The sequence below is a fragment of the Lotus japonicus genome, chromosome 4 (genome assembly GCF_012489685.1).
Source record: "Lotus japonicus ecotype B-129 chromosome 4, LjGifu_v1.2".
Lineage (NCBI taxonomy): Eukaryota > Viridiplantae > Streptophyta > Magnoliopsida > Fabales > Fabaceae > Lotus > Lotus japonicus.
This window is the reverse complement of record NC_080044.1, coordinates 54885794-54907762: the sequence shown is the minus strand read 5'-3', so window position 1 is coordinate 54907762 and position 21969 is coordinate 54885794. Positions and strand designations below refer to the sequence as shown.

At 35.4% G+C, this 21969-nt stretch overlaps 3 protein-coding genes and 1 non-coding gene across 5 annotated transcripts; all 4 read left to right on the top strand.

Moving 5' to 3' along the window:
* Nucleotides 1–290: 290 nt before the first annotated feature.
* LOC130712982 (geranylgeranyl pyrophosphate synthase, chloroplastic-like) lies at nt 291–704 on the top strand. Its single transcript, XM_057562792.1, has one exon. It carries the CDS (start codon nt 291–293, stop codon nt 702–704), a length of 414 nt encoding a protein of 137 aa, XP_057418775.1.
* Nucleotides 705–2215: 1511 nt separating this feature from the next.
* On the top strand, nt 2216–2295 carry TRNAL-UAG (transfer RNA leucine (anticodon UAG)). Its single transcript has one exon. It is a non-coding gene; the product is annotated as a tRNA-Leu (tRNA).
* A 4701-nt stretch (nt 2296–6996) lies between these two features.
* LOC130711041 (protein KINESIN LIGHT CHAIN-RELATED 3-like) lies at nt 6997–10484 on the top strand. The gene is made up of 3 exons (XM_057560478.1): nt 6997–7233; nt 7580–9475; nt 9953–10484. The coding sequence occupies exons 2-3, from the start codon at nt 7605–7607 to the stop codon at nt 10161–10163; spliced, it is 2082 nt and encodes a 693-aa protein (XP_057416461.1). The 5' UTR covers nt 6997–7233; nt 7580–7604; the 3' UTR covers nt 10164–10484.
* Nucleotides 10485–12189: 1705 nt separating this feature from the next.
* LOC130710775 (peroxisomal membrane protein PEX14) lies at nt 12190–21043 on the top strand. 2 transcript variants are annotated; one of them, XM_057560128.1, is made up of 13 exons: nt 12190–12345; nt 12451–12541; nt 15430–15674; nt 15811–15850; nt 16010–16203; nt 16395–16590; nt 16724–16813; nt 17278–17315; nt 17453–17495; nt 17576–17643; nt 19486–19530; nt 19782–19850; nt 20227–21043. In XM_057560128.1, the coding sequence occupies exons 2-13, from the start codon at nt 12484–12486 to the stop codon at nt 20707–20709; spliced, it is 1569 nt and encodes a 522-aa protein (XP_057416111.1). In that variant the 5' UTR covers nt 12190–12345; nt 12451–12483; the 3' UTR covers nt 20710–21043. The 2 variants fall into 2 exon arrangements, with proteins under 2 accessions (XP_057416111.1, XP_057416112.1); XM_057560129.1 differs by lacking the exon at nt 19782–19850.
* The last annotated feature ends 926 nt before the right edge of the window (nt 21044–21969 follow it).

Here is a 21969-nt window from a genome sequence, read left to right as displayed (position 1 = left end):
TATATATTTTATATGATCATATCTTGGTCCTAATCTCATTGGTAGGCACTGCTTATCTGCTCTATTTGCCTATCACCCCCACTCTCCCATACCTGTACATCTCAGTGAGTTCCTCAATTTTCATTATCCTTCCTTAACTCCATTTCAATCAACACCAATGCACTGCTAATCACACCCTCATACAATCACTACCTTCAACCCTTTCTTCTGATTCTAGCATCATCCCACTGTGTAGTGTATGCAATTAACCAAAACTCAAATTTAGAACCCACACTGAAAGAAACCCCAATATGAGTTTTGTGAATCTCAACACATGGGCACGCCCAAGTTTCGTGATGAACCATGCTACCAGATCCAGATCCCCAACTTTTTACCTCTTCCATGGCCTTAGGAAGATACCCATTTCGCCAATTATCCCCGCAAAGCCCCAAAGGTACCAACTCTGTTCTTCTTCAACTGTTTCGGCGGTGATGACCAAGGAGGAGACGGTGGAGGCTGAGAAAGAAAAACCCACCTTCAATTTCAAGTCCTACATGATTCAGAAGGCGACCCAGGTTAACCAGGCCCTCGACGACGCCGTTTCGCTCCAGGACCCTCTCAAGATCCACGAGGCCATGCGCTACTCCCTCCTCGCCGGCGGGAAGAGGGTCAGGCCGGTTCTCTGCCTCGCCGCCTGTGAGCTCGTCGGAGGGAGCCCATGGTGATTCCAGCAGCGTGCGCCATCGAGATGATCCAAACCATGGTATCAAGCAAAATAATGAATAAAAAGACCCAAAAATGAAGAATAAGAATATGAGTAACATGAAGTGAAGAAACTCGTTTTTTGGGTTTTTAAAGTTTAATGGTTGAATATGGAAAAAGATGATGGAGATGAAGATTTGGGGGATTTTGTGTTTGTTTTCTGGAAATGATGAAAGAAGAAGGTGAGATTGAGGATGAAGATGAAGATAATGGTTAAGTGATTTTTTTGGAGTAAACCGTCATTTTGGTCCCTGAATGTGTTTACTTACTTTCATTTTGACCGTTGGAGAGCCACGTAGGATGTCAAACATGTAAAAAAATGTGACATTTGACATTTTCCGTCTCATGGACCAACGGAAAATTGAAAAAAGGACTAACTTGACCGACGTCGACACATTCAAGGATTAAAAATGACCATTTTTAAAAGTTGAGGACCATTCCATCACCGCAATACACAACCAGGGACCAAAATGGTTGTTTACTCCACACTTGAGTTGTTGTTTGTCCATTGTCGTCTCTCTGCTTCACGATCTAGTTTGATGCGCACCTTGTTTTGCAGTTTTTTGTCAAGTCTCACCCTTGTTTTTCTTTCGCGCCTAGATTTGTGTTATACAACAAAGGGGGAAGTCGCATGACTTATATGAGACATAACAAAAGGCAGAGGAGGGCGTCATCCGCGGGATGGGCGGTTGCAAAGTGGTATGGCAAGCAAATTAGGAAGGAGGAAAAAGGGGCAAAGCCTGAAATACTCTGGTGCACCCGTGGACCAAAATATTAATGGTCCACACTAGTTTGACATCTTGATCAATTATATACATATTTATGACGTTGTAGTTTGATCAATTTTTTCTTATTTCTACGATAGTTTATGCAATAACAACAATAAAATCGTATATTTATTCCCACTTCTACTATTTTCCATTTCATTGCATCTCATTTTCTATTTATCTCTCTTTTATTTCTCTAGTTTGTTTATTCATATCACTCATCACATCATGTATTTTCTCTCTTTTCTCCACTCCATATGCATTGGAAATGGACTGTTGTGATAAAAAAATCCTAACAATTATTATCATAACTAGGGTGATCTCTAATATGCACCACTTTTAAAGTGGTGCAATTTTACACTACTTTTTTTACCTGCTATAATAAGTCAACACATCATTTTTTAAAGAAATTTAATATATAACACATTTTTAACGATATTTAAAAAAAAAATTAATGTGTTGACCTATTATAACCAATCAAAGTAAATGGTGTAAAATTCCACCATTCTAAAAGTGGTACATATTGGGGAGACCCCATAACTAGTAAAAACATAGACATCCATGTTAACATGAAGAGTGATAGCTATAAAATATTAGGCTATAATTATTATATAAAAAATAGTTGTTTAATTGTATATTGTTTAAGTGATGATATGGACCCTATTAGGTTTAATATAAATAGAATCAAAAGGGTTTAATACCAACAAGACAGTTTGGCCGAGTGGTCTAAGGCGCCAGATTTAGGCTCTGGTCCGAAAGGGCGTGGGTTCAAATCCCACAGCTGTCATTTTCAGTTTTATTTTCGCATTTTTTTTCGTTTTCGTACAAAACACGTGTAATTGACAATTCGCAAGTTTTATTAGCATATTCACCAAATTCCGCAGTTGACAATTCTCAAAAGTATTTCGTAGTTTTTCCACATTTTTGTTTCTTCATTTTCATTAGAACATAATGAAACTTGAAAGCTAGCTTCCAAATATGATTTATTTTGCATGAATACAAATTAATTATAGTAGTTAATTTAAAAAAAAATTATAAGTTATTTTCCAGAATAAAAATTGAAGGTGTTTTATTTTTCTCACTTTTATTGAAAAATTATAACATTGAACATCAAAATCTCCAAAATATTTTTTTGCAAGAATAAATTTTTAAAATAGTTTGTTTCATGAGTATTTTTTTTTTTTAAATGAGTTTGTTTCATAAGTTTTTTTTTTTATAAAGAGTTTGTTTCATAAGTTAAAAGTGAGGGTTCCATTATTTTTCGTTTTTTATTTGCATGAATACAAATTAGTAAATATAGCAAATAGTTAATTTCAAAAATAAAAGTTGATAGGCTTTTTTTTCCGTCAGAAAGATAAATTACACCCGCAGGAATTGATCTTGAACTTTTTCCTCACAACTCATATATTTCCCCAACTCTTACCACTTGGAGGCAATTGCCTTATTTAACAAAGTCTCATAACTATTATATTTTTTAATAAAAAATAAAAACCTATGTTAAATGTGGGGTTTGACATGTTTCTTTTCCACACTGTTTTTTCATACCCAAAACTCGTTGATTCGTGAACCATAAATTAGGCAAGAAAATAAAATATGTTTGACTTGCTTAAAAAATTGAGGTTTGAATCTGAGTTGTTACCTCCCATGATCTTTTTTTTCTAAGCCAAACATTTTAGCCCATTTAAAAGCATGTTCATAGTGTGAAAATTATGTAGAATAACAAACAAACTTAGGTGTAAATACATAAATAAGCTAAGCTTTGTGGGTTAATAAGCTAAAATACTCTGAAATGAAACTATCTATAATGTCTGTTTATAGTTAGTGGCTTAGAATGGATAAACGAGATTGTATTTCACCTCTTAAGTGAGGTATTTAAATAGGTTTATAAGTCCATTTTTAAGTAGATTTATAAGATTAAATCAATGCATAGGCTGATATGTTTAAAAAAATCAACTTAAATGTGACAAGATCTTGTATCTAACATGTTGCAGGTTCGAACCTCTACTATTTTCCTTGAATTGAGATAAATGTGAGTGTTATAGAAGTGCTAACTCACCTCATTATCAAGGGATGAGATGGGTAATCACCACGCCACACCTCATTGTTCGATAGGATGCTACATTTTTTATAACAAAAAATTTGAGTGAGTTCAGCTCCAATCGCCACAACAAGTTAAGAGATGTCTCTAGGACGACATGTATGCTTACAAAGGTACTTACAAATTGTTCACCAACACAACCCTCACACCGGTAGCGGAAATCAAATATACAAAAATTTGAGTGATTTCAACTCCAATTACCACAAGTTATGGGATGTCTCAAGGACCACAGGTCGCTTATAAAAAGGTACTTACAGATGATTTATCAACACAACCTTACATCATCAACAGAAATTAAACACACAATCTTATGGGAAGAAGTGTGTTCTTGCCAACTGAGCAAACATGGAGTGGACTAATGCATTTAAAAAGTAGAACACAATTTTAGCAAAATTAGAAGAAAAATAAAATAAAATCATAGAAATTTAGCCCATTTGCTAGAGCAGAACCCAAAAGCAAAAGGCCCAATATAAATTATACAAAGCCTAAAATACCCTTGATCCAATTATCCTTATTCCAATCATAGTAACTGTGAGAAGGGCAGAACTGGTAAAAATGAAAAAGCACCAGCTGAGTCGTCTACATAAAATCTCAGTGATAGTGAGGGCGTTAGGGTAGATCAGGGTTTACACACACTCCGTCACACACGCTGAGATTTCTCATTGATGTAATAACCAAACCCTAATCTCTCTCTCTCTCTCTCTCTTAGCAGAACAAAGCAAAGCTTCAAGTCAATTTTATCCATCTCCATCTCTCTCTCTCTCTCTGAACCTTTGAGCATCTCCAATTCCATTCCCTTTCATACCTCAACCTCAGTCTCTCTTTCTCTCTCTCTTAGAGGCAATGACGATGGTTTCGGAGTGTGGAACGGATGGGTGATCGGTCGCCGTCAAAGAATGTCGCCGGTGGCGGGGCAACTTGATCGGAGCTTGAAATTGACAGATCTGTCATTTCTAATCTAGTTGCAGCCATCCATGGCGGTATTGCTTTTTCAACGATCGTTCCCATCTGTGTGCGAAATCTGAGCCTCGCACCTTATCCGATACTGAATCTCTATCTTAATGCGGTGTTTGGTAGAGTTGTGTGGAAAGAAAGAGTAAAAAGGGCTTTTGGATTGAGTTCAATGAACTTTCCTCTTTTTTTCCACACATCATCTAACGAACACAGTGTCAACAATTTCATCTGGTTTCAATTTCCTTAATTAGCTTCATATCTGTCCCCTAATTTTTAAGGTTTGCATGTTTGAATTGTTTAATAATATTACCTTTCATTTTGTTATCTTATTAAGAACATGCTTCCCTGTTATTTACTCATGCTCCCCTAGTCCCCTGTATTTTATGCTTTATATATGTGTGTTTTCTTGTATATTACACACTGATTAGATTGAAGTTTGGTCTATATGCATTTTGAACAAAATGGAAAAATAAAGCACCCCTTTTCATTAAGAGAATAAAAAGGGTTGAAGATAGAGAAATGAAATATATGATGTGTGATGTATTAGTGAATGAACTAAAAAGAGAAAATATGTGCAAATATAGCATGAGGTTGTGACTGGTTTGAGTTAATAAAGATATATTATCCATCTATTATGTAGTGTTATTTGAAGCTATTTGAGGTAAAACTCTAAAGCTAAAATTTAGGAAATTACTATTGTGGTTTTATGAGTAGTGAATATGATTATAGAAGACTATAACGACTAAATCTTAGATTTTACGGCATAGGTATAGTGGTTGGGAATTCTTATATGAATTCTTTGTTACTAATTGTTAATGCTTAGAGTCACAAGAAGAAACTTAGCTCTTCTTCCTCATCACAAGGGTTTTGGAATAGATTGAATTACACTCTATATTTACTTTAACTGCTTGTCCCCTTTGCTCCCTTTGTCCTATTGGTGACTCACCCCTTTGGTTTTCTTTCAATTAGCTAATTCACAAGTTTCATGGCAGTGAGTTCTTAAGCTTTGTTGATCTACGCATGACGCATGAGTTGTTATCTTTTTGGTAGACCCTCAACATGCGGTGGCTAGTATTTTGGTTAATTCTAATTGCTATAAGGATAAGTCATTTTCTTACTTTTTAGTTGTATTTGATTCCTCCTGCATAAACCTTTCATATTGTTGTTCTTTTGAGACCTTATGATAGATGTTCATTTTGATGTAAGTATTGGCTTGCGGATTTTATATATGTTATTGGCATGTGTTTATTAAGTTGGGATTCTACATCTGCGGAATTTCTGGCAATCCTTCTTTGATGTATTTTTTTTTTATAAGCAAATGAAATATATTAAAATGAAGTACAAGGGGTACTTCAACCCAATACAAGAGAAGAGAGAGAAAAGAGAAGTACAATGAATTTACAGAATAAGAGAACTGATCCCTCACTAATATAATTTCATATTCTAATTTACCTTAGTTGATGGTGGAAGTTCAAAATTATATGCCAATGATACGGAGAATAAAAAATCGGTAAAAAATTATCACAAGCATTTTTTGTATTAAAACTAAATGTAAGCGTAAGACACTTATTTGTTCAGGAGAATAGTGTATATTTAAAAATAACGTGGGAGTATAGTTTATTACTTTGTCCCTTGTGCAAAATGATGGGAATTTATGTAAACCATTCAAAGTGATATTCACTACTAATAGCTTAACGCTATAAATAACGTAATAAGAAACTTGGACGTCTATCAAAACCAGTCTCAATTAATGCCAAACACTTACTATGGATGATAAGGCGTGAAAGAAGAATCAAGAAAGTGATGTTGATAGAATGGATAATAAGGCATGAAAGAAGAAAGTGTTGAAAGAAAGGTGGGCAAGAATTGTGTTGGTCCGCAACTAATAATCAAACAATGTTTTATGTATGTTGCAAAAAATTAAAGAATTTTGTTCTTTTTACATATTATAGGCATAATCACGGGACTAGAACTAGAAGTGTTAATAATTTTTTTTTTGAAACATAGAAGTGTTAATATTAGTTGTGAATAAAAACAAAAATTCTCAAGTATTAGATGTCAATCAAAACAAAAAATTCTCAAATGAATCAAAACTCTACTTAAGACTTATTATTTTAACAAAATTGGTAGAAGACAAAGAAATCAGCTCTAAACTACCGTGGGCGTCAATGACATGTTGAGGAGATCAATAAATGCCCACTTCTGATAATTTTCCGAACGAGGGTTGCCCACCAAGTTGTGCCAACTGAAGCTCACAAAATTATCTAAAACTCTAGAATATCAGTTTTAATTTATGGAGACTCATTAAAATTAATTACTAATTTGTACTAGTTGTCTCCTGGTTTCAATGTCCATGTTTTTGAGGGGCATAATCGTCCTTCTGATAGGCTTAAATGCCTGCCCCTGCCACGTGGCATGGTGATGCCGTTGAGGGAAAAAACGAACAAACAAACAGAGCAAGAGCAGTTGCAGGTTGCGCGCGGTTGGTTTGGGAAGAGGAATCGCAGAAATTCCATTCCATTCCAACTCTGCACAACCAGAAAACCTTCCATTTTTCTCGTCATTTCTTCTTCCTCCTTTCAATTCTCATCATTGTTCCGCATTTTGTACCATTTCCTCTCTTTTCTCTTCAATTCTCTGCTTCTCTGCCTTGGTTTGGTGCTCATTGTTAAGGTACAATAGCATTCCTTTTATCTTCTTGTTTTAATGAACATTCATGTTTGCTACATCCTTGGTTATGAAATTGATGTGCCTTGTCTAATTAATCATGTGCAATTTGGTTATTTATCATTGTATTGTCTAAAACTATTTGTGTTACAATAATAAATTTACACATTGTACCTTGATGCTTGCCAATTTAGATTCCCTTTCACCCTTTTTACCAGGCTTCATCTTCAAATGCATTCTTTTCATTTTGCTTTGCATGACTTTCAATTATCATATTATAACATTTGCTTTATCCTTACTGTTATTTTTTTATTTGGATTTTGTTTATCCTTGAGTAAGATTTATTTTGTAGGTTCTCAATTCCAAGGGAATAAAAGATGCCAGGAATTGTTGCAGTTGTAGTTCATGATGAAGGGAGAGTAAATGAAATAAATGAGATTGATAACACTTTACCCTCTAAGGAAACCTTAACTCCAATCAAGCCCCCAAGGACTCCACAAAGACATCAACGTGCCGCCTCCGTTGATCGGCTTTATGACATGCAAAGTTCTGATCAATCACCCTCGACACGAAGTTTCGGTTCGGATATTGAAGAGTCTAGTGTTGATTCAGAATTCCGCCGTCTAGTTGGGGGAAAGAAGAGGGGAGGGGGCTATAGCAGCGAAGCATCTTCTAGAATGGGTAGTCCTTGGAATGATAAGAAGTTGGAAAAGGTGAATGGGTTTCAGTCTCCAACTAACAAGTCATCAAAATCAACACCAAAGGGAAAGTGTCCTCCTGCAAAACCTCCTGTCGAAAAGAAGAATGTTAATCCTGTGAGAAAACAAAACACTGGAGTTGCTCGTGTGACAAAGCCTAAACATTCTTCTACCCGAAGATCACTTTCGCTTGGTCGAGTTGAGATTTCCACTGATTCAACAGTAGACAAGCCTGAGCTGGGACCAGTTTTACTGAAGCAAGCAAGGGACATGATTTCATCAGGAGAAAATCCAGAGAAAGCTCTTGAGTTAGCTCTTCAAGCAACAAAATTGTTTGAGAAGGCTGCTAAGGGGAAACCGAGTTTGGAGCTGGTAATGTGTTTACATGTAACAGCAGCAATATATTGCAGCTTGGGGCTTTACATCGAGGCAATTCCAATTATCGAGCGCTCAATTGAGATTCCTGTGATTGAGGAAGGCGAACAACACGCCACTGCTAAATTTGCCGGATACATGCAATTGGGAGACACATATGCTATGTTAGGCCAGATTGAGAATTCAATTATGTGCTACACCTCAGGGCTGAAAGTTCAGATGCAAGTGTTGGGAGAAGCAGACCCGAGAGTCGGCGAAACATGCCGGTACGTGGCTGAAGCTAATTTTCAAGCACTGCAATTTGATGAGGCAGATAGGCTGTGCCAGATGGCTCTTGATATTCACAGATCAAATGGTTCACCCTCATCTCTTGAAGAAGCTGCTGACAGGAGGCTGATGGGACTTATATGTGAAATAAATGGGCATCATGAAGCGGCGCTGGAGCATCTTGTTCTAGCAAGCATGGCAATGGTGGCAAATGGACAGGAAGTGGAAGTGGCATCTGTTGACTGCAGCATTGGCGACACGTACTTATCCTTGGCTAGATATGATGAGGCCATCTTCGCATATCAGAAAGCGCTAACAGTTTTCAAGACTCACAAAGGAGAGAATCATCCTGCTGTGGGATTAGTCTTTGTTCGTCTGGCCGACTTGTATAACAGGACATGGAGAATAAAGGAATCAAAATCATATTGTGAGAATGCTCTTAGGATATATGAGAATCCCATGTCTGGGGTGCCTCCGCAGGAGATTGCAAGTGGTTTTATGAATGTTTCAGCTATCTATGAATCAATGAATGAGCTTGATCAGGCACTTAACTTGCTGCACAAGGCATTAGAGATATACAATGATGCCCCTGGTCAGCAAAGCACAATAGCAGGAATTGAAGCTCAGATTGGGGTCATGTACTTCATGTTAGGGAACTATACTCAATCGTATAATTCTTTCAAGAATGCTGTCTCGAAGCTTCGCGCTACCGGAGAGAAGAAATCAACCTACTTTGGTATTGTTCTTAATCAGATGGGACTTACTTGTGTGCAGCTCAATGCATTAAATGAGGCTGCAGAATTATTTGAAGAAGCAAAGATTATTTTAGAACTAGAATATGGATCCTATCACCCTGAAACCCTTGGGGTATGTAGCAACCTTGCTGGCACGTTTGATGCAATTGGCAGGTATATTTATCCACCTTTCATGATTGTTTATTTTTGTTAGGTTATACCTTCTTCTATTTGCATATCTTTTTTCACTACTAGAGCTAGTATTTGCATCCTTCTATTGTGGCATTATGAGCCCGTTTGGATAGAGGCCTTGTTGGAGCTTATTGAAGGTTATCTACTAGAAAAGATGCTAAATAAGCTCCAATAAATACTCTTTGATTTGCATCCAAACGGGTACTATGTGAAGCAGGATAGTACATTGTTTGTGATCACATAATCAGGTTGAGCCCCTAATAGTAATGATGAGTTTAATGCCTATTATTACCAAAAAAACATTATCCTTGTCCTATTCTTAAGAAAAAGAAGAAGACACAGATTCAGAAAATAACAATTACTTGAAATTTCTGGATTCATGGCTTCTGAGATGTTTAAATTACATGAAATGGTTACTTGATAGTTTTTTTCCTCATGCACTGTGATATTCTATTCCAGGTTGGATGAGGCAATTGATATTCTGGAGTACATTGTCACCGTGAGGGAGGAAAAGCTTGGGACAGCAAATCCTGAAGTTGTTGATGAGAAGAGAAGGTTGGATGAATTGTTGAAGGAAACAGGTAGAGTTCGGAGCAGAAAAACCAAGTCATTGGAGAACCTTCTTGATGCCAGTACTCGTACTACTAACAACCTTGGCATCAAGGCATGATTATGAAAACTCAATGCTTCATAGCATGTTTGAATGCGTGTTGGACACAGCCTCGAAAGCATGTTGGCTTAGAAACTATATATTGTAGCTTTTAAGCGAACTTGATTTTGAGATCTATGCGTAATGTGCAACCAAACATGCACTTAATGTAGCTTTAGAAAAGCTAGGTAAAAAACATAGTTTACAAAGATTTGGTTGTGATGGTGGTAGTTTTTGGTGCTGAAATGGGATGTTGATTGTCACAGTTTAATAAGTTAAGCTAAATCAGTACCCAAAAGCTGTATTATTTGTAGATATGAAAGAAGTTTCCGTTCTTTGACCCTCCGGTTGCTGATATTGTTATGCCACCCATGATGGTTCATAATTTTAAACGTGTAAGAAGGAAGGGACACCCGTCAAAAAAAAAAAAATTTTAAACGTGTTCAATTTATTTGTCCATTGGCAATGTTCCTTTTGATGTATAACTTCAAATCACCTTATGGCTTATACCGATTTTGCTGAATAGTAATGGATTTGATATAACAGAAGTGATTTGTCTAAAATAATAACAGACACCATATCCGCCACTAAAATAGTGGCAGACACCATACATCAAGAATTTGTGGGTGGTGTATGATGACAGCTGCGAATTTAGTGTCCATGAATCAACGTCGTTATTGTAAGCCTAAGCCATGAGCTTCTTTTTTGCTTTTTTTATAGGCAAATCTTAGTTGTCAATGGTTAGTAAATTAGTTTCTTCATCAGAGTTTGAATTCTGATCCTTCACCCTTCAATACCTTCATTTCCCTTAGCTCACCAAGTGTTTCAATAGACCTTTTTTATATGGTGGTTAGTGACATTTTCCTTTTTCACACAAGTTAGGTAATGAAAAAAATTTGTTCCACCCCATTTTAAGTGTAAATGGATAAAATGGAGTGGAGAGAAGAGAAAGACATGAAGTAAATAGAAAAATGTGATGACTGATATGATTGAAAGAAAAGAGATGAATAGAAAAATGAGGTGTAAATGAAGTGGAAGTGTGAAATATGGGGGAGCTGGGGGGTAGTGTGGTGGTTGTAGAGGTTGAGTGGGAGGAAGAAGATGAAGAGGAAGCAGAAGAAGGGAAAGGGGAGGAGAATGACCGACACTAATTAAAGAAGTTTTAGAATGATAAAAAGTGATATGAAAAGTGTACGTTGAGCCCCCATGTGAGCACCATGACGTCATTTGTATTTATTTGAATTTTAAAAAAATTCTCAATGACCAAAAGTTATAAGGACCTATTTTGATTAGGTTTGTCCAACAAGACTTGACATGATCTGAAACTGAAATGACGACCCATTTTTTTGCCACCGGGTCTGGTGCGATTTTGGGCGGACAACAAATTTGGAATCAAATGGGTTCGGTTAGTTAGAATCGGATTGGCTCCAACCCGATCGAAGTAACTGCATTAAAAAAAAAACTTATCTAGCCTAGGCCTAATGTCATACTCATTTCTCTTGAGGGACGGCCCAAAAACTTCTCACACATTTGCGATGCGCTTAACCTAGCTAGCAGCCTCAGATTTTTTCTCATTCACTTCAAAGTCTTCTTCAACATTGCACAACCCTAGCTCGCCTCTTCTCTTCTCTCCCAATCTTCGTTCTCCTTAGCCGCAAGAGCTCCTCGACCCCACTCCCACCAAGACCCACACAACCACACCTTCTCTTTTCTCATCTCCTTGGCACAACTTCCATCTTTAGATCCCGGCAATAGCTCACTCACACTCATCTCTGAATCTGGTGTCTCCGCACGTACCTTCATCAACTAACTTCTTCACTTAGGAAAATCACGTTAAATGTTATCCTAACTTCAATCGAATCATACATTAAATCAAAAATATTGTGAGGCTAAAATCACACACATTCTAAATTAGGTGACAAAAAATTCAATTAAGCCTTAAAAGTTTAACTCTTTTTTTTCTTAATAATTTGAATGGATAAATAAGTAGGTCCATAGATGCATAGATTATTAGATAAATATGTTTTTTTTGAAGAGATTGTTAGATAAATATGGAAACTATGTTATAGACAATTTTTTGTTACACATATGATGATATGAATAATGTGATAGACATGCTCGGAGAAGAAGACAACATAAATAAAACAAAAACCCCAAATTCATTTTCAGCTCGCTCACTCACTCACTCGTCATCTTCTTCACTGTAATCTCATCTCATCTTCTTCTTCCTTTCTCCTTCTACTTCTGCCAATCTTAATCGCTTCTTTTTCTTAATTCACTCTAATTTGTTTTGGATTCTCTCGTTCAGGAATTCTAACCCCGGAGTGAGTAGCAGAAAAGCATGTCCACTCAATCGCCACCGCTTCCTCCTCCCACCACCGCCACCGACGAAAACCAAGGTTTTTGATCTTTCTCTTTTCCCTCTGCTGCTAATTCATTTTTCATTTCAATTCACCTCTTTAATTTTCGATCGCTGTTGTGTATAATCTATAGTTGACTTGCTAGTTGCTACTCTATTGGGATTGTTTTTGCTGATTCTAATTTTTCACTTTGAATATTTGTTTGTCTTTATGGATAAAAAACGAAGAATTTTTTTTTAGTGAAGCTACACCAATTTCTGGTGATTGACCACTCATCATCAACATGGTGATCTCAGATTGTTTCTCAAACTATTGGAGTCTTCCTTAAACTGCGAGTTTGAATGTAAAAAATTGAAATTTTTACTTTGAAAACAACATATTTCATTTGTAAATCACATCAATTCCCAAAATTTGTGGTATATTTCATTTGTAAATCACATCAATTCCCAAAATTTGTGGTTTCAAAAAGACTATTGAGGAAAACTACCTTCCTCTTGGAGTGTATCCCTACCTCTTTCCCAAAGGGCCACACAACACAAAATGGTAGGCCCGGTAGCCTTTTATCTATGATGCGTGGGTACTCCATTTTGGTTGTCATAAATACCTAGGTACTCCATTTTGGTTGTCGTAAATAGGTACCGGGAAGGTACCGAACTAATTTTTTGAACAAAAAAAATTATGTATTACTTGGTTACTTCTCAGGAACTGCTTGTATACTTTTTAGGTACTTCTTGTTCTTGGGCAGACATTAACCATAACTAATTCTTTTAATAAGTTTTTATTCCTTATGCATACAAAATGAAATCTCTACTTGTATCACATATATAAAAACCTTAAATATACTACCCGTGTCATCAATTTGCACCAATCCATTATCTCGTTTTTTCCATGTCGATGTTCACTTGGTCGATGGTAGATAAGTTACTAAATTCAAGTTTTCTTTATGCTTTGTTAGTTTCGAGTACAATGTATAATTTAATTTTTATTGTAAATTTTTTTCTTAACACGTTGAAATCTCACACCTTAGTTATACTTTTTTTTAAAATCTTGTACCTGTATCCATAGTCCATACCCGGTATCGGTGTCGTATATGTATCGGTGCACAATAGCCTTTTATATGTTCGCTTTACTATTTTTGGGACTTCTAGAATATTATGATATTTATGGAAGTTCTGATATTTCTTTTTGATTTAAACTTTCCCCAATTTGTTTAATTTTGATGCTATCTTCCCAGCTTATTGTGTAGTTTCTTTATCCATTCCTTTCCTTCTTCAGTCCTATGTTCAATTGGATTCATACATGACCTCTATCCTTTATAATGTTTCATTTACAATGATTAACTTCAATTTTGCCTCCTTATATCCCATTTAAGGTTTCAGCTTATTGACTCATGATACCATGCATTCCGGTTTTGAGTAACGCAGTTATTTTTTTCTAATGATATGGACTTCATACGAAGTTATTTAAAAAAGAATAGGACACTAACAATGAGGACATTGAAATTGTCTTGAAAAAAAACAGGGTACGGCTAATGGCAACACCGACAATCGAAAAAATTAGGCCAATCTTTATGCTTATCATTCTGGATATGGCTGATAAACAAATTTATATGGTGATGATATTTAGTTATCTACACATGCTTTATTCTCAAATCTCACTAGCCTGTGGTAAACTCTAAGGTGGTCTTATATAGACAACGTTAAGAAAAAAACTTGCAGTGGGACCATAGTGTTATTCAATAGCTTTTATAGGTGTCTGTGAGGGGTTTATATACACTGTATGTTGTTCTATTCCCAAAAATAAAAAAATAAAAAAAGGGATTATTTTAAGAAGGAAATAGATCTTTCCAAATGTAACAAAAAAAAGAAGGAAATATATTGTGTCTTTCAAAGACATTTTAATTTGACCTAACCTACATTGGGATTAGATGGAAAGTGGAAAGCAGTGCTACATATAAGATACACAAGAAAATATAGTTTACAAAATCATCGTCATCATCCAAGTCAATTCCCACTAGATGAGGTCCACTACATGAATTAGTGACATAACTATATAGTTATATACTTAAACTATAACAAAACTAAACACTTATACCCTTCACTTTGAGTGCGCTACTAACCCAGAAAATATACAATAATAAATTATGTATCTAAACAGATTCTTATACCTGCGATTTAGCAGCTATCATCAACTCATCATTTTGTTGTACTGTTTGCTATTGAATGTTTCTGTTAGATCTAAAACCATTCATGTGCTTTCTCACATAACCGCTTAAGATGGTAATAGAGTCTTTCTGACCCAGTGGTTTGGAGTTCCGATCTTTGTGTCCCATTCTTCTAAATAGAAGTTAAATTTCAACTTAAGGTTAGACAGGTTTGTGTACCTTCTTCACACATCAAATCCAAAGGCCTCTTATGTGAAGGGCCATTTTAGATGTAAAACCATTCATATGCTTTCCTATAACTTAAACTTTTGAGATAGTTGGTTTATGACTATAAAAGTGTATGGTACGATTACGATCTATAAACGTTTACTAGTATAGGGCTCAGTCTGTGCTGCATTATGCATTGTGTATCACTGTTGTTCTGTTAGGTACTGTCAGTTAAAGTCTGCTATTAGTTAGTTGTACTGTTAGTTGCCGCTGTCATGATTATTACCAGTTAGTTAGGACTTAGGAAGCTCATCGAAGGAGCACTTTCTTGTATAAGTCAGATTGTATACACACTGTTATCAATATTAAATGGACTCATTTTTCTGATCCAAACCTATCTCTCTCTCTCTACCTCTCTCCCTCTCGAACCCTAGAATTCCATCAACGACTTTTTACATGCTTGATTGGATTATCTGGCAGGATGTTTTGGATAAGCTGCAAGTTGTAACATTTTGGGTATGATTATTTGATGCTGATTCTCTTTTTTGAGGTTTAGGTGCTGAAATTGTGCAACCAACAAATTTGGGTCAGCAAAATGCTACAGAAGAGCCTGTTAAACAGAGTTCAACTACCTCAGTCTTTGTGAACACAGAGCCATTGCGGGAAGATCAAATTCAGAATGCTGTGAAATTTCTATCGCACCCAAAAGTTAAAGGTTCACCTGTTATCTACAGGCGGTCATTTCTGGAGAAGAAAGGCCTTACGAAAGAAGAGATTGATGAAGCCTTTCGGCGTGTGCCAGTAAGTTAGTTTTTTATAAAATTATTTTATCAATAAAATTTTCAGACTTCTCTCTTTTAGCCAACTAATTGATTATCTATTTTTCACTTTCCTGTATGTTCATCTGTTTGAATCCTTACCTTGATTCAAATCACAGGATGATGCTCCAACTGTGCAGACATCTGGTGTAAATCAAGGTGAAGTGAAAGCACCTAATGTTGAACTTTTCCTTTGTACCTTTGGGTTGAGTTGAACTGTTTGTGAAATCTCCTTTAGTTAGTTTGAATGGAACTGAGTTGTTTCTTGCTTCAGTAATTCAGTTACATTCTGAACATGGCTTATTGTAATGCTAACAGATGGACAATTGAAACCATCGTCGAACACTCATCAGTCAGCCCAAATACAAACTTTGCAGCCGGGTTTACCTGCTTCTACTGGTGTCAATAGTTCATCAGGAACCTTATCACGCTCTAGATTTCACTGGTCCCATGCCCTCATTGCTGTTGGATTACTGGCTGCTTCAGGTGCTGGAACAGCTTTAATAGTTAAGGTATTACCACCAGCTGCTGTGCATGATGTCATCTTAATTGCTATCTTAATGAGTGAGGGCATATTTCTGTGCTATTTTCAGTTTGTTATTTACGTTTGAATCCTTTATTGTACTTAATATATTGCTATATGCACATGTTTTATCGCATTTTTGTTTGATTGTTGCTGAACTTTGCATGCTCCATGTTTTAGAATTCGATTCTTCCTCGGTTAAAATCTTGGATAAGAAAGGTTGCCCTAGATGATGATGATGATGATGAACAGTTAAAGAAAACTAACAAAAAACCAACTTTGGCGGAAGAAGCTGCACAAGCTGCAAAATCAGCTGCTGCTGCAGCTGCAGATGTAGCAAGAGCAAGCCAAGAAATGCTGGCTTCAAAAAGTGAAGGTGGGTTAGTAGAACTTTAATTTGTATCTATAAAATGTATTTTCTTTGTTTTAATGTTTCTACTCTCCTTCAACATCTTTAATTCTGCAAAAATGACTTTAGTTAATGCTGCATCTGGTATTATGCTTTACAGAGAGGAAACACTTTGTCGAAGTTGTGAGCCTTTTAGACAAGCAAATACAAGAAATGAAGTTAATGACGAAAGCAATAAGTAGATTGGAAGGTAATTGGGCATTGCCATTTAATCTATTGGGCTGACATGATAATTCTCCTATGCTTTTAGTTTTTTATATGGGGTTTGATTTTTATGCTTTGTCAATAGTGCTTGTATACTTGTTACGAAAGCAAGTGGTTGTTTAGTCGGGGAAATTATGTATTTATAACCCCTCAAGTGTGCAACAAGGTGATTCGTCGTGACCAAGAGCTTTGACAAATTTTATGTGTTATAACTTTTCAAAATGGATTTCTAGCTTCATGACTTTGTCAAGAAACTCAATTATTCCCTTGAATTTGACACTGAAACAATTGTTTGAGGCTTCCGGATAAATTTTGTGGGTATCATGTCAGAAATTCTAGCACATTTAGGCTGGAGATTACCAGTTACTGAGAATTTTCATGTCTTTGTTGGATATCGTTTCTGCCAAATTATGGAACATAGTATACTTTCTAATTAAGTATCTGTCTCAGGGCAAGAAGATCTCCGAGTCAGTCAAACAAGTTCGAAGGTCAGATATCATATAAATGGCTTAGACGGGGACCATCTCAACATCTTTCATGAAATTTTGACTTACCTGTTTTGATCCTCATATGAGTTGTCTAGTTTTGACTTTTGATGACCATTATTTTTTTAAAATATATGCAGCAACTGATTGGGAATGGCAAGGCGGACTATGACTTGCGTTCAGGTTGTTACATTAGTAATTTAATATCAACTAAATTATCTTATTTTATAAATTATTACCTATAATTAGAATGCTATATGCAGGGAGATCTTTATCCCCACCTGCATCTGTTGAAACATCGAGTGCTCTTCATCCGAAGTCATATGCTGAGGTAGTAATTATTCTGCTTTTGTAATTAGCATTGTTGCACCCCTGATGTGTCATATGTGAAGGCTTGTTATTGTCAGCATTGTCTTGAAGGTTACTTTTGTTATAATCAAAATATATTATTTAGATATTATATACATTAGGACGCATTGTTAATTTTCTGTCATGGTAAATATATTTTTTAGTTGTGCTTCTGGAGTGCCTTAGTCAGTACAACTAATTAGGTATGCATAAACGAGATATTTAACTTGGAAGATGAAACTAGATTCAAGTCTATTGTACTGTTTATGCACTGGTTATTACAATCTTGTGTCAACTGAATCGTTGATGCCCAATTTACTCTATTGCTTCATGTATGAGAGGTTTTGGAGAGGTTTAAAAGTTTGATTCCATGTTTCAATTGATCTTATCCCCCATATGTCAGGGTTGCCAATAGCGCGCTCTTGGGTGCTGCATAGTGTTTTAGTTTAGTGTTGCAAGCATCGCGAGTGGCAGAAATAATGGCTGCCGTGGTGCTATTTCTCTGTTTTTTTATGAGACTGATGAAAAAATGCCCTTGAGAAGTTAATGTTATAGGCATTTCAGAGGGGTATTTTAGGGTTTTTTGCTTCAGAAACATACTAGAAAGTGTGTGGTTTGAAGAGGGTGGGGAGGAAGAGATCTAGAATTGGGATAGTAGTGATAAAGAGAAAGACTTGGATCTAGAAGATGATGATTCCTATTTAAGAAACTTTTATTGAATTTTTCATGTTTTTTTGCTGTTTAGTTTAAGCCTTTTGTAACTATTGGTATTTACTTGTATATTTTGTTTAGGCTAAAAAGCATTTTTGGCCCCTGATGTTTCAAGTTTGTGCAAATTCTGCCCCTATCTATTTTTGTCGATGTTTCTACCCCTCATGTTTTCAAACAGTGCACCGTCTACCCCTGACGAGGGGTAGACGGTGCACTGTTTGAAAACATGAGGGGTAGACGATGCACTGTTTGAAAACATGAGGGGTAGAAACATCGACAAAAATATAGTAGGGGCAGAATTTGCACAAACTTGAAACATCAGGGGCCAAAAGTGCTTTTTAACCTTTTGTTTAAAACAGCTATGACTTTTTATTGTAAATTTGTAGTTACAAATGTCATGAATTTTAATTTTTTTTATCGTTTTTATATGCTTAAATATGTACTCCTTCCATTCCTTTTTATAAGAACCAAAAGGAGGGGTAGAGGTTGTTCCTTTTTTAAGAACCAGATAAAACTTTGTCCCATATTAATTACTTTTTCACAATTTTACCCTTTTTCAATTCTAGAAATACAGAAATGCATTAATGATGGAAAGAGATTAAAAAAGGGGTTGTCTAAATGACTCATGATAAAGTTTGGGTTAAATAACCCATCATCCATTCACATTGAAGATAAGTGAGTTGGAATTTCTATATTTCATTTATTAATTTATTTCCAACTCATTTATCTCCAATGTGATTGGATGATGGGTTATTTAACCCAAACTTTATCATGGGTCATTTAGACAACCCCATTAAAAAAAAGTATGTTAAGGATAACTTTGGAAATTCAACAACATTTGAGAACATATTTAATGCAAAAAACTATATTAACCAACTTTCTTACGGGGTGTGCAAACTGCAAAGTTAGTTTGGTTTTATAAAAAGGAATGGAGGGAGGGAGTATGTAGTATAAATAAATTATATAAATTGAGAAAAAAAAAGCATAGTAGTCATCCCGCTATGATGAGTTCTGTAGTGATTTAATGGATTTATAGTTTCTAAATATTTGATGGAATGGATTCATTGTGATCTATCTTAATATTTAATATGACTTTGACAATTACATTTTGCAGATAATGGCCATGGTCCAAAGAGGAGAGAAGCCTGCTAATATTAGAGTAAATCTTTGTGCTTTTTAATCTGCATAAATTTTATTGCTTGCGAAAATCATACCCCTCATTTGTGCACGATTGATATAAAATTAATCTTTTTTTGTATGAAATGAAAGTAATTAAAGCTTGATCTGTGAGGATTGGTGTTACCGTTTTACTGTGTAGTAAAAGATTATAGTTTGCAATTAAGATTGCTCTTCTCTATGGGGTCCATTTATTTGACCAATTACTTTATAAAACACTGGGTTCTAATGCAGGATATCAATGATTTACCTCCCAACCCTAGTCAAGAACCATCAAATCCTCTCTTAATGCCTAGATCCAAGGTTTATTACGAAGTGCTTTGCATTTACTAAAAAGTTTAGGTTGATGAAGTTTTTTCTATTTCACTAGGTTACTTAAGTCTCAATATTTTGAACTTTATATTGGTTTATCTTTGAGGATTCTCTGTCAATATACTCATATGCAGCATGATGGGTGAGACTTCATGGTTTTTATATCAAGCCACCACATCAGATATTGAAGTTTATTTAAGCTAAGATAGGAAAAATGGATCTGTTACATTTGTTAGAATATTTTGGTGGGAGGTTCACATCTAAATGAAACACTAATTTATGTTCAATTCCTAATTCCTAATACTTCTTTCTCATTGGTATTATTTCATATGAATCTGATTGTTTGTTTCAACTTCTCTTTTGGCAGCCTTGGGAGGTTGGTCAGGTGCAAAACACATCTACCCAAGTGCTTCAGCCTCAACAAAATGGTGAAGACTTGAATAATATCAAGGTCCAAGAAGCCACTCAATCAAATGGGGTTGACCCTGTTCCCTGGTGGCAGAAGAAAAATGTTAGAATCAGAGAGATTGAAGAAAATGAGTATAATGTAGCACCTTTTGGTGCTGCATCCACTCAACAGCCACCACAACGTGTGTGGGTTCCTCCTCAACCTCCACCCATAGCTATGGCGGAGGCTGCAGAAGCAATCAGACGCCCGAAGTCGGCGGTCCAAAAGGAACAGGCGTCAGATAATCAGTCCGCAGCTGATTCTTCAGAAAACTCTGATGAGGTGCGTGCGGTCACAAAACTACCGGAATCTGAAGGTGCTGTAGAGGGCAACAACACCAGCTCACTTATTGGCTCAGGGGAGATACAAGAAGACAATCAAGTTACACAAGAAGAGAAATGAATATGAACATCCACCAGCTCATTTAGTCCTGAATTCTTGGTAAACTTGACGCCATCTGTTTCATAATAGTGCGTTTTCTGCACTTAAAACTGGAACTGTCTAGAAGAAAGCACTTAGTTAAGGTTTTATGATATTTTTTTAATGTTATGAGGCCTAGCAGCATAGATTTATTTATATTTTATATCAAAATATGATCCTCTCCTGTTTGTAAATAATAATAATAGGATGTGGGTTTATTAGATGGAGGAATATATATTGTTTAACTTGTCATATTTGATTGTGGAATGTGGGATCTAATTATCTATTTTCAAAAAAGTTGTGTTTTCTTATCTAATAGGACCATTAGCATAAGATTGGTTGCTTAGTGGGATTTGAGTCAGAGGTTGTATCATGCCTAAATTTCTTAGATTAGGACATCCTGACTTGGGCTAATGTATAATTTAATTCATGAGGTGAAGGTTTGAAACAGGAGTTTGAAGTTGACCTAGGTATAAGAGTGCACAGATTTTTCTGCAATATGGATCTGATTCAGGCTTTAGTCCATTGTTTCGTCCATTTCAATTTCAATTTTCAACTAGCGAATATTTTTTTCCTGCAATTGGATCATTTATAAATATTTTTTAATCAAAATGCTGGTATATTTTTCCCTGCAATTGGATCATATAAAAAATTATAGTACGAGGACGGGTGTGAGACCTACATATTGTTATTATATCTATTAGATAAACTTCTTATCGTTATAAGAAAATGCTGGTGCCATATTTTAAAAATGGACGCTACCTTTTCAAAATTATTTTTTATAAATGATTCCTTGATTTACTAGAGTTATGGTCAGATTTATGATATATAAGTACATATTTTAAATACTATATAACATATGTTCAACCAATAAAAAAACGCCATACTTGTAAAATTAAGTCACATCCTCTTCTCCACACGTCCATATAATATTATACTACATCCGAAATTCACATAATGTTTTTTCCTCAATTTATGTAATTAATTGTTCAATTTTTCTTTAGTTAATGCTTAAATCCTTGAGTCAAAATTAAATATAATAAATTTTTTTAAATTATAAAATATTTAAATTTTGATTAATTGGAAAATTCATGTTATAATTTAAGATTGTGTCCTTAAGATATTTCCCTATCGATAACACTATTTAAAAATATTATAATAGAGGAAATATTTCATTTCTATATTTTTACAAGTGTTGCAATACAGTGTAAATGATAACAAGGAATAAGATGTGCTTGATTG